Source organism: Electrophorus electricus, chromosome 5 (genome assembly GCF_041902795.1).
Source record: "Electrophorus electricus isolate QZ-2024a chromosome 5, ASM4190279v1, whole genome shotgun sequence".
NCBI lineage: Eukaryota > Metazoa > Chordata > Actinopteri > Gymnotiformes > Gymnotidae > Electrophorus > Electrophorus electricus.
The window spans coordinates 8,722,558-8,738,910 of NC_137501.1; the positions used below are offsets into that span (position 1 = coordinate 8,722,558).

The 16,353-nt window shown below is 42.0% G+C and overlaps 1 protein-coding gene across 3 annotated transcripts in view; it reads left to right on the forward strand.

Annotated features, from left to right (window-relative positions):
• Positions 1 to 16,353, forward strand: part of adamts3 (ADAM metallopeptidase with thrombospondin type 1 motif, 3) — a 76,947-nt gene that overhangs the window by 20,736 nt on the left and 39,858 nt on the right. For 2 of the 3 annotated variants that reach the window (XM_027028514.3, XM_081714118.1), the window contains exons 5-10: positions 2,167 to 2,354; positions 6,433 to 6,516; positions 7,067 to 7,223; positions 9,597 to 9,702; positions 10,773 to 10,916; positions 15,348 to 15,480. In XM_027028514.3, coding sequence (XP_026884315.2) covers positions 2,167 to 2,354; positions 6,433 to 6,516; positions 7,067 to 7,223; positions 9,597 to 9,702; positions 10,773 to 10,916; positions 15,348 to 15,480 — 812 coding nt within the window. The remainder of the gene's footprint in view (positions 1 to 2,166; positions 2,355 to 6,432; positions 6,517 to 7,066; positions 7,224 to 9,596; positions 9,703 to 10,772; positions 10,917 to 15,347; positions 15,481 to 16,353) is intronic. The other variant, XM_081714117.1, reaches the window with a different exon arrangement.

Genomic DNA, 16,353 nt, shown 5'->3' on the forward strand with positions numbered 1-16,353 from the left:
TACAGTTAGAATGCTTCAAAAAGCTTTCTGAATTATGCATAAAGAGTGGCTGAACAGTCTCAGCCTCCACGAATATGGCCCCACTGGGTCAGTCTGTGGGCTGCGGCTAAAGGGCAGAGTTTATAGTGTACTTATTTTGCAGCAAAGGTTAGTGCTGTGTAATTGGATTTTAAAACACCAATCACAAACATATTGAGGGATGACTAAAGAATATATGGGGTGTTATGTGAACATGGCTTCTTCAGAGCAACGCAGATTGACCTGATGCAGAAACTCTTCAGAACTTGAAGCAGATTGCTGAATGCTGAAATACCGGAGACATTTATTAGCTTCTGCAGTTGAATCTCTTAAGTTGAAAGGTCTTCTGCAGGTCAAAAGTGGACCAAAGTTTTCAAACACAAACAAACAAACAAAATTGTAGAAGGCCAAGCCAAAAGGTCCACGTTTAATAATACCTTGAATAAGTGTGTGTTCATAAGGAGTGCTTCCTATAACCAGCGAGTAACCCCTGCTTTGCTTCTTGTAACCTCCAGCCTGTCAAGGTTACAGCTTGCTAGCTCAGCTCCTTATGTTTATAAGCATGTGAGTGCACCCTTGTAAAGTGCTCCAGCAGCTCTTAACACTTCGGAGCGCTACTTCTCCCTTTATTCTTCAGCGCCACGTGGAGGGGACTCCACGGAAACCGTCTCCCACAGCAACATTTAGCCCCCACCGCGGTGCTCTTACTTATTAGCGTGCTGTTCCATCTTTATCATTGACTCTAGTAAGCAGCAAAAAAGACCCACCTTCCAGCCTTCAAAGAGTGGGCTGTTAATGTGGGTTTTTATGTGTGGGAGACCAATCGACCCCCTTTTCCAAAGGTAAATAAAACAGGGTGAGCAAAATTAAAACCAGTCACGCATCCCCTCCGATCCCCGCCCTCCCTGCAGTTCTACACACTAGGCCATATTTGCCAGTCGCCCCACCATAAATAACTGGCCTCATCTTTTATAGCATGTGCTTTTGTTTTACTTTTAATCAAATAATAAGCATCATGTCACGGAAGATGGCCCCTGCTGTCTGGGCGGCCACATTTATGTGGCCTCTTTGGACATTGCATGAATTAACGTGGGTGAAAACGGGAAGTTTGCATAAGGAGTGGCCGAGCTTTCTCACCTCAGCAGGGGATCGCCGGGAGCGTGACGCAAACCAAGCATAATGGTGCCTTTGTGAGGCCAAAGCGGATTGCCGATGGGAGCAAAATTAAAGTCACCCTGCAATGAGATGTAAGGCTTGAAAATCAAGCTACCCCCACGGACGTTATCTGTTTAACATCAGCAAAGTCTTTTGCTTTTGATTGTGGTGACTTGACAGTCTGCTGGCAGGGTTTTCTATATGTCTATATGTCTATATGTCAGCAAAGTCCCCTGTCTCCAAAATACAATCTGTGTAATGTAGCGGGGAGGAGGAATTTGCTTAGATTAATGGCCCCAAGTGATGCAAAAAATAGAAGATTAACTGGTTGGTGGTGAACAAACAAACACACAGCACAACTTAGAGCACAGACTTTACATTTTTAATGACGACGGGTTTTTCATGAACGGCTGCATTTTGTGCGGAGGACCTGCAAGGCATTAGCACTTGTGTCTCAGAGCACAGCGCCTTCATGCCGTGCTGAAACCCAACTCCCTGGGAGGCTTTCAGCACGGGCACAGTAGATTTCCACTGGCCACCCGTCATCCAGTTCCAGTTGCCACTGGCGGTCGTATTTAGAAGCAGAGAAGGGTGGCTGGCCGATGTCAGCGCGTTCATGTTGTCTTAGCTTTTGCGCGTGAACACATACACACAGACACACATGCTTGCATGCGTGCACACACGTTGTGTTAAAGTATGAGGGGAAACCCTGTGCTTTTTGAAGTGGAACCACAGAAATGATGCGTGCCCTTCTGAGACCTGGGCAGAGCAAGAGTGTGTGTGTCATGATGGAACGCTGGAGCATAGGCCAGAGCCAACCCTGCGGCGCAGGCTGCGCCGAAGATTTACCTTAGAATCCGCGGTCACAAAGAACGGTGCCATCCGCTGGCCTGCCAGGAGCAGTGAACTTGTGAAAATGTAGTTCAGACATCATGACTCTGGGTTTTTGAGTCAGAAGGCAAAAAGCTCAAAATCTGTCTGTTTGTCCTGCAGAGTTTGAAGGCCGTGTGCCTGGGGTGCTGGACAACATCGCCAAACAGGTCAACCACACAGTACGGACACGGAGGCATGCAGGAGAGGATGATTATAACATCGAGGTGCTTCTTGGCGTTGACGATTCCGTCGTACGCTTCCACAGAAAGGAGCACGTACAGAACTACCTCCTTACCCTCATGAACATTGTGAGTACTCCGACAACCCTGAATGGCTTGCAGGTTAATATCCTAAACAAGTACACACACACACACACACCATGCGCAGATTGGAATAGCTTGGCTCCAGAATTAACTCCGTCCTATTCATCTAGCTGTTAATTCCAAGCAGAATCTTAAGGTGTGGCAGCGCACACCTCGGAATACCTGTGTGCAGAAGGTGGGAAATAATCGTCTTTATCTTCTTCCTCGCTCTGTCATGGCATCATCCTAGTTCATAGATCGCTGATGTGCGAGGACTGCAGCATCCACAGTGTAGATCCTGTCAGCAGAGGGTCGAGGCACATCCGTAGGAAACTCGGTCCTGCCCTGAGAACCGCACCCGTGCCCCCCTGCTGCACAAACAACAGATAGGTGCAGTCTCTAGATGGAGCTGTCCGCAGTACCTTTATGCTCTGTATTTAAAAGTTGTATTTTGACATGAGAGTAGTAACTGATGAGATCTGAGAAAAGTATGTGACTTGAAATATAAAACTCTTGCTAAAGTAGCAGAATCTCTAAAATCTAAACTTTAGATTGCTGTTTAATTTGTGCTGGTATTGATTTGCTACCTTGCTGTTCAGATAAACCTTTATATTCATGCTGAATTATGGAAAAAAAAGGCTCAGTAAGAGTCAGTGGGGGAGGTAATTTAATTGGCTCGAGTTGGCTTGTCTGAAGCCACGTTACCCCATTAGATTCCCTGCCGGTCTCTGTTCAAGTGTACTTCCACAGGCGCTGAAGTTCCACTGCAGTTTTTAACGGGTCATCCACTAATGAAAGGCAGCCTACCCACCTAATATCATATTGTTGTTTCTCTTGAGGAGAAATTTGGCCATGTGTTGGCCATGGGAAAGCCAGCTCAGTCTCTCCATCTCACACACACACACACACACACACACACACACACACACACACACACAAACACACACCTATCCTATTCCACTTTCAGTGCTAATAAGAATACATGTTATGATATTAAGGTTTTATCACTGAGCTTCGGAAAAACATTGAGACAACGAAGAAACAAAGTCGTTCTCAAATAAGACTTAGTAATTTGATCCGTGTTGGGTGCTGCATGTGACACACCCCAAAGCCCTCGTTCTGATTCCATGATGCCAAGCTTACCACAATAAGCCCCCTGCCCCCTCGGCCTAGTACCCGACAGAAACAGATTTTTTTTCATGCATCAAACCAAGATGCTGTGTGATATTATGTGCAGGAATGTGGTGGTTGGAGCGGGTGGAGCAGGGGGAGCAGGGGGAGCAGGGTGTGGTGGGTGCAGTGACTCGTGTGGACATCTGATGAGACTGGCCATCCTCTGCAGAGCTGATGCGTATTCAGTGTTCAGTGCGCAATCTGTGTTCATATGCCAGTGAATAATGCAGTCATTCGCCCATGTACGTTTGTCAATCACTAGAGCCGTGACTGGAGCACACCAATGCTTCCAACCTCTCCCCATCTTCGATGTTTTTTATTCCACCTTAGATGTTGACTTTAGATTAGGCATGCATTTGAAAGTACTTCCACCAAAAGGATTTTGGATACAGACATTTAGTTCAGTTCAAGACGAATGTGCACAGCATAGCTGAATGCATAGGCACTTCATATCTGTATTTAAATATGCATGGATGCAATAACGAATGAAAACCATTGCTGGATGGTGACTAAAGTTAATATTGATTGCCCATTTTACTTATGCTGCAAGTCTGGTAGCCAAAAGGAAATGGTGTTTTGTTATCTACAATGCCGGAAGCACTGGCCTTGTCCAAAGCTTGATGCATTCGCAATATTTAGTCCTCGGGTTTCTGGTTGACGAAAATACAGACGTTCAAAACATGCATCACAGACTTAACCCACATGCCGTCTCATATGGTGGTACCAACCTGCTGGCTATATTTCGCAGACGCTGACTTCGGGATCTGTGTCACACACAGTGAGTTAACTGTGCATTTTGAAGATCAGTACATGAAATGATCCATTTCTGGGTCAGGAGAAAGGCCATATGGCACTGGTCCTGGACACCTGCAAGGATGAACGCAGCGCCATTTGAGATTATCGGCGCTAAAGGCAGTTTAGGCTCAGCGGACAGTGTAGGTACAGGCTCAGAGCCTACACAGGCCACTCAGCCTCTTTTCTGTAGACACAAGCACATAATTACTCCTGGGTTTTAACAGTAAACCCACATTTCACAAGACCTGAGACACAGAGCATTATGCTCGTTCCAGATGAAGAATAATGTATGGAGTTGTGTAGATATGCAGGTATCCTTTCAAATAATCCCCAATTTCTTTTTATCTTACTAAAACACAATTAAGTTATTAGTCGGTTAGTTCCAGGTTTAATCCTCTGTAGATTTTGAGCTATATACAGACACTGAATACTTTAGTAGACTTCTAGTTCAGTCTGTGGGAAGCAGAAACCAATGACGTAGCAGAGGCATCGCATGCAACTTTCTGATGGATAGCCGTGGCCTCGGAAGCACAACCCCCGCCTCCCCATGCCCCACCTGGAGCCACAGAGCAGCCTCTTAGCTAGGTGAGGAAGGACAAACAGAGGGGTCTTTAAAGAGGCCCCTGTATTACCGCCTCAACACTGGGGTCTTTTCACTGGCTGGATGGCGGCTCGGCCCATGGGGTGCGCCTCAGCGTGCAGCCGATTTGCTCCACTTGCACGCATGCACTTGCATTCTCACCTGTGGTACACAGCCCAGGACACCCAGCTGGCAGCTCTGTTTTCAGGCATCTTCAAGGGGAGAATAGATACGGAGGGAATGACATGACGCTAGAGGTGAGGACTGGCTTAAAGCAGACTGAGGCGGAGAGGAGTGCTTCCAGTCTTTTTTCTGAAAGGTCACATCCTTGACACTGAAACAGCACTTTAAAATCAGTACTCTGTCAATATTCTGTATTAATATTCATTTATTTCATACTTAATATTTTTTGTTTATTCGTAGAACCATTAGTTTGTTTTCAGGTGAACTTTGCCTTTGAACACATTTCTTGTGAGTAGCCCATAGAGTCTTTTTACCGTTGACTTTGCTAATTGGGAGTAGTGAAAAGGCATATATAATCATACATAAAGGCATACATAATCATACATAAAGACAGATATAATCATATATAAAGGCATACATAATCATACATAAAGGCATACATAATCATACATAAAGACATGCAGATGTGTTATTACTGCAGCAATTAACAAGATGATTCAGATTATCACAATTACTGCCAAATGTCCAATTCTTACTTATTTGACCCCTGGGTCATTTGGACTTGTTGATTTCTCTGCCCCATCCTCAAATGGATTGATTGTATAACCACAAAAACACAAAAGCATCTAACAGTGCTTATCTTTCCTTGGTGTATGGCGTATCTCTTCACTTGAACTTTAACTTGGATCAATAGATGTCAAATGTAGCACTGTACGTCAAGCAGGTCAATAATCTAATCATACAAAGCCCCACACGAAGCCTGACATGAATCGCAGCAGTAGAATCTTTAATGTGATTCCTTTGTTTTTCTTCATCTTCCTTGTGTTTGTTTCTCCTGCCCACTGGACATCTACAGTCAGAGATATGATTATTGTGCTCATGTACATCTATAGTCAGAGATATATTTATTGTGCTATGATTTGATTTCATGCATGCTGTCCCAGGTACAGTTACCTGGGGTAAATGTTTTTACACATTTTTGAGTTCTACCTCATCTGATTATTCAGTTGATCTGCTCTGTTCCCAGTGCTTCATGAGCTGATTAGGGGTTTTAAAACAGAGAGTACCCCCAAAATTTGAAGAGCATCCAGGTAGCTGTGTTTGGCCAGATGGAGATCTAGTGATGCAGGCTGTGTTGTGGTGTCGGGGGTAGATGTCACCTGCAAAATGTCTCTCAAAGGCTGTTTTCAGAGGAAAAGAGATGACTTGCTGAACATCATTCATTTGAAGCATTTTGTTCGCATCTGAAGTCAGTCTTCACAGACTTCCATGTTTCAGCCATCCTTATGGCAGGCTATTCAAGATGTGCTTTTTTGGCTGCGTCCCTATATTTCATTTTGTAACATGTTGCAGGTGAATGAGATATACCATGATGAGTCACTAGGCGCGCACATCAATGTAGTCCTGGTGCGGATGATCATGCTCGGCTATGCAAAGGTATGAAGCACCAAACAGAACCGTCTGTGTTAATTCTCACACACACTTCTTTATGGTTGTTGGACATTTTTATGTTTGTTATTGATTAAAGCATTCTTTAAATATCTGAAACATTTGCTTTACTTTTGGGGACAAGTATTGTCTAAGTCAATATTGGGGACCAAACCTATTTGAACAAACACTATGATTCCGCACTGTGTTTAAGCAGACACTTTGACAATGTATCTTCTCTCGTTCCTTAAGTTTTATTTGAACTCTTCTCACAGGAACTCAACCAGCTGAGGCACAAAAGCTATTTTTAAAAAAGAATGAACCAGAAATCCAATTTAGAGCTGCAGGACCTAGGACTCTTGTCAGAAAAAGATTTTTAAAAAAAAAAAAACTTTAAAAAAAGATAAAAAAAACTTCTTAACAGATAAATACTGGTAGTACTGCAAAAAAGAATAATGGGTCAGAAAGCATTCGCCGGTGCTGTGCTTTGAGTGACACAGAGTAAACAGAAACCTGATGGTTTGGCATGTTCCCTTTTTCTTCTCTCCTTTGCCCACAGTCCATTAGCCTTATCGAGCGTGGCAACCCATCGCGGAGCCTAGAGAACGTGTGCCGCTGGGCCTTCGTACAACAGAAAGAAGACCCGGAGCACTCGGAGCACCATGACCATGCGATCTTCCTCACCCGCCAGGGCTTTGGCCCCACTGGCATGCAGGGTAAGGACTCTCCTCTTCTGAGTCATATCGATAACCCCCCCCCCAACCTCTCTTCCTCTTGCCCTGACTTGTACCGATGACTCCCCCAACCCCTCCTTCTTCTGGCCTCAGTCGTACCAATAACCCCCCCCAGTGGCCTGATTACATACTGATAACACCCCTGACCTCCCCTCTTCCTGCCCTAAGTCACACTGATAACACCCCCAACCCCCCCTCCCCTGGCCTGAGTCATACCCATAACCCCCCCAACCCCCCTCTTCCTGCCCTAAGTCACACTGATAACACCCCCAAGCCCCGTCCTCGTGGCCTGAGTTGTACCCATAACCCCTCCAACCCCCATTGATTATCCTCATAAAAACTCTTTGCTGTGCAGGCCTCCCCCTCCCCCGCTCGGTCCCTGACAAGCTGTGCAATGTGGTGAATGACTCAGACTTCACTTGAATAGCAAGGCATCTTTAGCAGGCTGACTTGAATAAGATGTGAAGGCTGGTGGTGGCGGGGAGGGGGGGGCGTCTGGCTAATGCCAGAGCTGCCTCTCAGCAGGGCTCCTCAGAATGTGCACTCTTCACACTCTTTGATTTTGTAGAATAGTCCTGCAGAAGTCATTTTAGGAACAGCTTTGATTTCAGCGGGAGATGCTGACACCTCTTCCGCTGTCCTCGAGCCTCTGTCGTCATATCACCCATTCTCAGACACGCTCTGCAAACTGACATTTAAGTCAGTTAAACTTAGTTTCTAAACATGTAAGATGAAATCATGCTTATCGCAGTAAATCTCTCTGAAATGTCCTGTCGGAGTTCAGTATTTGGAACAGAGTACCAATATGCACCACTATAGCACTTTAAGTTAGCCTCACTCTATTACTGGGCCAAACCTTGTTTCATTTTTTTTTTCTTCATTTTTGGTACATTCAGCATGTATACTGACAAGCACGAAACATTTACATTGTGACATGACTCATAATGCACTCATCACCGAGTCAAAGAGGGGCGAAGCTTCTGATATTTATCTCTGCATCTCAGCAGTGACAAGCCAATTTAACCAATGCTCATAACGCCACTGTTAAACATATCTCATTACTTTCCACAAACAGGTCTGAGATTTTGTAAATGCCAAACCGCCCAACAAGAGGACTTTCATAAGGCCCTTTTTTAATAAAAAAGAACGGATAGTTATTCAGATAACAGAATTGTTGACAGTTGAAACCTCAGAACTGTAGTCCGTCCCTTGAGACACCTTAGAGGTATTCTACAGGCCCTGGAGAATGCCCCTCTGACAAATTAGCAGGGAAGCAAGGCTGCCACCTTCATTTGAAACCAGGTCAGCCGAAAATATAGGCATTGTTTTGTTTACACAGAGGCTTAATGCTAGGGAGTTTGAGTCATGCACATGGTCATATACTGTAGCTTTCATCTGCTGGTTTAAGCAGAAAGCGGTTCAGAGCTGCACGTGCCCCTACCGTACATATCCAGCAAACCAGAGTCAGAAGGAACTCCATTCCTTGACTTTTCAAGTAGGAAATGTTTGCTCACCTTTGGGTTTTTTTTTTTTTTGTGTGTGAAGCATGAGGAATCAATTCTGCAGATCCAAGCTTTTATTATTACAAATAGGATTAGTGAAAACATCAGTATTAATTAAATAAATTCAGTTTTAAACGAATAACTCCATAGGATGGTATACAATACTGACCATTCATCTTCAGTTATACTGGAGTATAAATACCCTAAAAAGATACTTTAGTATAGTAATGAAGCGTGATAGTGCGTGAGCAAAGAGTGGCAAGATGCAGGCACAAGCTCGGAACAATGGATTGAACAGAAAACAAAGGCAAGCAAATGAAAGCAAACCATGAAAAACACTGCAAACCATTCAAGGAAAACCACTAAAGCCAAAAAGTCAAACAGTGGAGCGTATATATGCATAAACAAACAAGAAACAGGTGGAATGACTCAGAGCGTGGATGAACATGAATGAGGGGTGGAGCCAGGGAAGACCAAACAAAGAGCACATGGAAAAGGAACCAAAAACAAACAAAGGACCGCGTGACGGACAGCTCCACGTGGGAAAGTGGGACAGGAGAGGGCACTGTGACTTGTACTTTCCACATAATTCCTTATTCGCCGATGTTTGATTACAGAATGTAACAATCCCCCCTCCAAAACAAAAAAAAGGATCAAAAACATGCTTATTTTTTCTGGCCTCTTATTGTTGTTCAGTCTTTATATAGCACCATCGTCTCAAGTCTGAGCCAATATCTGCTAAGCTGTGCCAGCTGGTGCCATGAACGTGTAAGTCATGGCCCCAGGTTCGCTGTTACTACCTAATGCATGAACCTGTTTTATTCTCCCTTTCCTCTCTTCTCTCCGGCTCCAGGATACGCCCCAGTCACAGGGATGTGTCACCCGGTCCGCAGTTGCACCCTCAACCACGAAGATGGCTTCTCCTCCGCCTTTGTAGTGGCCCACGAAACTGGACACGTGTAGGTTTCCGCCGAGGTGTCTGGGCGCCTTGGTGGGAGAGATTCCTGCAAAAGCGCTTGCAGTGGTGCTGGTGGGGGGAACTTGCTTAACCCTTATCTGGTTCTGGCTTGTCTTACACATTCAGAGAAGAGTGGATCAGGTGTTAAAAGGCACTGGCATTGTTTTGGCAAGGTCTCTTATCTGGTTATGTTTAATTTGTGTGATTTATTTTCTCCAACTGAGGGATAGCCTTGCTCCATAGTGCCACGAGTGAGAAAGGTCATGTATTCTCTTGTGAGACAGTTAGTCACGAGAAATTCAGATTCTGTTCCAAGTGACTCAATAAATGTACTAGAACATTATACACAAAAGTGCTTCGGCACAAGCTCCCAGTCATACCACAGACGTGATCCTGAACCATCTGATGCTTGCTCCAGCGTTTACACCTGCATTCCTTACCTACTGTCAATAGCAGTGCTGTGCCCCATTATACCAACCTAATTAACCTGTTCTGTCATATGTTTCAGTTTATTTCATTTGAGCTCAGGGACAGCAGTTTTCTTTCTTTCACGCTTTCTTTCTTTTTCGTTGCTTTTACTGCATACCAGACAAAGCAGAATGATAAGAGCCCCATTAATCTGTCATTATACTAATCAGTTCACCAGTCATCTACTTATGTTACCTGCTTTGGGGTGGTACTGGCTTAGAGTTAAAAGGAAAAACACATTTATTTATTACTCACCAGGAAAAAACACCAGGCTCTCCAGTTACACAGAGGGACAAGTAAGCATCCATTCGATATCCTTTTAGGCTTCTGCGTCATCATTTCAGAAATAAGAAAAAGTCGGGCCCATCATTGTTCAGTATCTGTATCGTAAGCAGACCTACTGCAAATTCTTATTCTTTCTTCTATTCTCTGAATGTTGTAGTAGCTCTATTTTTATTTATCATTTATTATTCATTTGGCAGACTGGTGTAATTCACATGTGTGCTAATTCCAACAAACCCTTCTACCAGCTGTTGGCAGAGTGAAGCTTTCGAGCGGGAATCCCCAGGGTGCGACTTCACATTCTCCCTCTCTCCTCTCCAGGCTGGGCATGGAGCATGATGGGCAGGGCAACCGTTGTGGCGACGAGACCGCCATGGGGAGCGTCATGGCCCCTCTGGTGCAGGCAGCTTTCCACCGCTATCACTGGTCCATGTGCAGTGGGCAAGAAATGAAGAGATACATCCAGTGAGTCAACAGCTGTCTGCCTCGCCTTCTCTCTCTTGCCGCTTTCTTGTCTTGCAAACCAGGAGGTCCTGAATTGGGAGGCAAGCAGCCATGGACATTTAAGTGTATTTAAATTTAACTGAATAAAAATAAGTAAAAATTCCAATTATGCACACCAGGATGAGTGTGTCGTCCAGATTCGACGAAGCACACCCAGAAAAGCTTGCTAATTGGACATATGCTTACGCAATGTTGAAAAATGGAAGCTTACTTAAGGTTATAGATTCTGAATGATTAAACCTGATTTAGTTGTCTTCTGTAAGAGGTTCCCAATGTGCTGCTGATAAAAAGACAGCTAATTAACCATATCTAATTAATCAAAATATTTAGCTTTACTCTTCAGTAGTGATGGGTTCACCAAGTTAGGCTATTGGGACAAGATAAGATGTCAAATCGGGTTGATGAGCGCTTGCGGATATCATGTGCAAACATGATGATAGGCAAATATATTTGTTGATACCATCATTAGAATTCTGAGCCTAGCAATAGGGTAGGCACGTCCTCTATAATCCTTTACTAAATCCTATTTATTGAACTCGCATGCAAATCACTGCTTCTTTCCACAAAGGTAATCAGTGGCTAGTAAACAATGTCCCTGTTGTGTCTGGAGCTCTGCTTTATTTGCTGGCCCCTCAGGTTCAGCAGAACATTTTGACTGTAATGAACTTAATAAGACATTTTCACCTTTTACTTTCACCTTTGCTGAGGCAACAACATGTAGTGACACAGCCAGATGAGGTTATTTCCGAACCTCTGAAGACTGTATGGTTAGCAGGGACATACTGGAAAGCAACACGCCAGATTGGACACCATGGCAGCATCATGGGATGCTTATGTTTTTTTGTTTTTTTTACATCAGACATTACAGCTTAAAAATGGGTATATACATTGTGCTTTATGTCGTTTCACACAATTGTACCACATGATCATGAGGACTAAAGTGCATAACCCAGACTAGTAAGACCCAAATTAATATACAATGTATTAATAGTAATGCTATTAATATTTAATTTTATTAATTGCTATGTTTCATTTTTGCATTTATAATCATTGTCTCAGATATTGTTTTGAGTTTTGTCTCGAAGATTGTTTTGAGATTCTTTTGAAATCTTTAATGTCTGCTGGCACATGTAGCAAAAGGTAAAAAGGCCAGTGAAAAGGGAATTACAGTAGACCGTCAAAACAGGAGGCTATAAAAGCTTGGACCGGGCCTCCTGCCTATTTCATAGCATGGGATAGAGGTATGCATCGGTGTACAGGTTTTCGCCAAGAACACTTGGGTTGTGCATAACCTCAAGTGCAGCATTTATGAAAACATTTCTCATTTTGGTTGATGCTTTTGTGCTGTGGCTTAATGTTAATGGGATGTTGCCTAATGTTACAGAGCTGTAAGCTTTTGATTGTTTTCACAAAGTCTGCAATTCTTTTTAAACACTTCAATTTTGTTGTTATGTTTGGCTTAATGTATGTGTCTTCTGCCTTAATGTGTTTGTGTTCTCGCTTAATACATTCCTGTTCTTGTTCTTTTGCTTGTTTTGTAAATGCCATTGTGATTTGACACTCCAGGCCACTGTAGATATTAAAACCTAGGGGAAGCATGTAAATTATAGAGAGAAGAGGGCGTCTAATGCATCCCTGAGGGAAACCTTGATTAAGAGGAGCAATGAGGGATTGGTGTTTCTTGAGAGAAATGAAATATTGCCTGTCAGTGAGATACAAGGGAAGCCAGGAGAGCTGTGCCAGTAATACCAAAAGAAAAACGTCAGAAAAGAAGGATTTTATGGCAGTCTGTATCAAAAGCCAAGCTAAGATTAAGAAAAATAAGAAAGTTAAGAGAACCAGAGTCTGCAGTGAGTAAAATATCATTTGCTAACAACTCAGAGGCGTGCTGTCTCAATATTGTGAAATGGGCAGATAGAAAGCCTCATGAACATTGTTTGAAACAAGGTGGATCTGCAGTTGGGATAACTTTTGCCATAGCTTTATCTACAAAAAGAAGATTAGAATAAGTATATAGTTATGTAGCTCAGTGATGTCAAGGCTAGATTTGGGGTAACAGCAGCAGGCTTTAAGTCCAGTGGAACTAGGATCAAAACAAGGAAGCAGCATATCAACTGGCTAGTATATATCACAAAGCCTGTGCATTGTTCTTCGAATTTTTAGTAGTTATATTACATCTCATGTTACAACTCTCACAGCAAATGCATTAAATGTGCCTTGAATGTCCTATACAAGTCTGCTTCAAAAGTATTTAGAAGTTCCAAAGTACTAGGAAGGACTTCTTATATTTAATAGAAGTTTCCACTGCTTTTAAAAACAGTTGTTTTAATTTGATTGGACTAGTAAGCAAGTAAGTGATGTTTATTCATATAGCACTTATCCCGGACAAGAGTCACAAAGAACTTTACAAATTACAGAATAGATAGTAAAACCACAAGTAGGACAAAATATACAATGAAACCACAATACATTAGCAAATAGTAAAACAGTAGATAGAACGTGCATACAGTCCCAGTGCAATGGATTTACTTGAAGGATCGTTTAAAAATGTGTATTTTTAACTGCTCTTTAAAACAATCAACAGAGACTTAATAGACTTAACAGAGACTCAACTTAAATAGTATTGAGGTTTGCTAAATCTGGAAAAGTACTAGTGGATTTTAGTGTCTTGATGATTGTAATAACATAATCCAGTTCCACTTTAACCAGTCATTTGTGCATGACAGCCAATATTCTAATCCATGGTGTATTTTACATTGCACAGTGAATTGCAAATTGCTTTCATTTCTCTTCCCAGGCCTCCACTGATTCACTAGATAGTCCTAGGAGAATTTTTTCTTGTAGCAGACAGATTTTTGAATAATTGAATACTTTGCTGAACACCAGAGGTTAATTCCTCTTTGGAAAAATGATGATGGGATGCCAATTATCCATGCAATCCCAGAGTTCTTTTTTTAGGTATTGCAAAACATGTGCATTGGTGTAATGCAGTTATATGTTCACAAATATCCATTAATTGCTGAATTTCCCAGTCACTGGGCTCTCATAAGAGTCATTACGTCAGTGTCCAGTGAATGTTTTTTTGTTTTTTTTGTTTGTTTTTTTTTGCACACCAAAGAAATCATTCCATCTGACCATGTGGTATAATTATGATTGATCCTTTAATTAAAGTCTTAGGTTACATGTTTGTCATCATTACTGACTTTAATACTATGTAATGTGCCTAAACAAGCTAAATAGGCCTACGCCTGGGAAAAAGATGAAAGCAATTTGCGAGGTTTATTAAAACCTTGTTCGGAATCCATTGTAGATTGCAAGATATAGGCTTTCTTACACAGCACAACCACATTACCAAGCTTAATAGCATTGGTTCATCATATGTGAGATGTCTAAACATGTCTGGATTTTAGAGACCCACATTATATCTTAACTGGGCTGTGTTTTCCAAATACTTGATACATCATTTTATTGTCTATTTTGATGACCTATTATTAATAAATCAGTACAGTTTTTAAATATATAATGGAGGTTATTATGTTGTTATGGGTTTGTCAGCTTTTGCCCATGGATTTAGAGATGACAATTTTTTTTAAATGATAAGAAATAAAAATGGTAGTAGTAGAAAAGTAAATAAGCAAGATGGAATTCTCTCTCTCTTTCTAAGTATCATTAATGTATTACACAAAAGTATTTTGATCCATACTGCTTTTAATAATATAACAGACACTTTCTTGTTCTTTCAACTTGCACCTTATGACCCTTGCTGTAAATGCAGTACATTAGCTGTGCTCCAGTAATGGAAATTATCCATCCATTTGATCTTCAGGGTTTTTATAAGTGCCTCGAGTCCTCTGCAACCCCCAATAATGCAGTCTTTTATACATAAAGCTTAGAACAAAACATGGCATCTGATCTGAAGGGTCCCTGCCTCAGATCAAGGATTAGGCCCAGCAATAGCTGTCAGCAGTTCGAAGCATGGCTCTTTATATCTTAGTTAAGCCCCCGTTGTGTAGATACTGGTTTACAATAGTGTATAATTATTTTCCTTTTTAATATGTCCTCAGTCAACTCTGATAAAATCACTTGGGGGGGGTGTCAGTTGCACAAACCTGTAAGAACAATTTCTTTAGATCTTTCAATGTTTTTAGCTGTTTTTGTAGATTGCAAGTTCATTCTTTGTAAAACCATGAGAACTTCACTGACATACATGAAAGCAAAACACAGTTTGGGATAGTGTTTTCAGCCTGTGTATCATTATGACCTTCTTCATGGTTGCGTCTTACACGACACTGTGTAACTGACAGTGAGTGCTGATCCTACAATAAAGCATGCAGTCTAGGATGGAGTCTTCCTTGCAATTGTAGTAAAGGTTGTCTTGTTTGTTCCTTGCAGTTCATATGACTGCCTCCTCGATGATCCCTTCAAGCACGACTGGCCTCAGCTGCCAGAACTTCCAGGGATCAATTACTCTATGGATGAGCAGTGCCGCTTTGATTTTGGAGTGGGATACAAAATCTGCACCTCAGTAAGTGCAGTCACAGCCACTTTTTATCTGTTTGTATATTTGCAAAATCAACATTTATGCATCAAAACCACAGCTATTCTTAAATAAGTTGTATTTGAATATGAGAAATGAAAGCTAGTTGCGGTTACACATAGAAAGTATTCAAGATGGAGAAGTATCTAGTTAATATTCAACTTTTAGTGGTTTATTGTATTATCTGAATGACCTCTCTTTGACTTTGTTGTATTTCTTGGTCTTGTACAAGAGTGAACTAAATTCATATGAGAATCTGGATTTAAAACTGCTGTAACCACACCAGGACTGTGATCCTCATGGACACAGAATCCTCATGGTATTTTAACCATGCATAAAAAAAAAAAAAGGTTTTTATAGTTTTTAAAATATTTGTCCAGTGGAAAGTACTGAAAGTTTTATTTAAATTGTCACTGTCTTATTTAAAAACAAAAAGTTTCTATAAATTATATCTCAATTTGATTAAATATAAATTTTGTGATGTAAGATTATGTTTGACTTCTAAGCAGCATGCCTTGCAACATGTTTGACTTCTAAGCAGCATGCCTTATATCATCACGCCTGTAATTTAGACACCTGCTCACCTCCCCACTTTCACATCTGCTATTGGGCCTGGCAACAGATGGCAAGATGCTTTGCATTCCGTCACCAAAGCCAGACACACAAGTATCCAAGATAAACATGCTGCGAATTCTATCTGCCATCCTCACCCACTTAAACAAGCTGCATCACCCTGTTTGCTGAAGCCCCACTGTGACCCCTGTCCCCCGCTTCCCACTAAAGAACTAGAAGTTGGTTTATAAGTTTTTGATTTTTCTGTCTATTGCTACATGATTCATTGAGCTTGTGATTTGGCCCAGG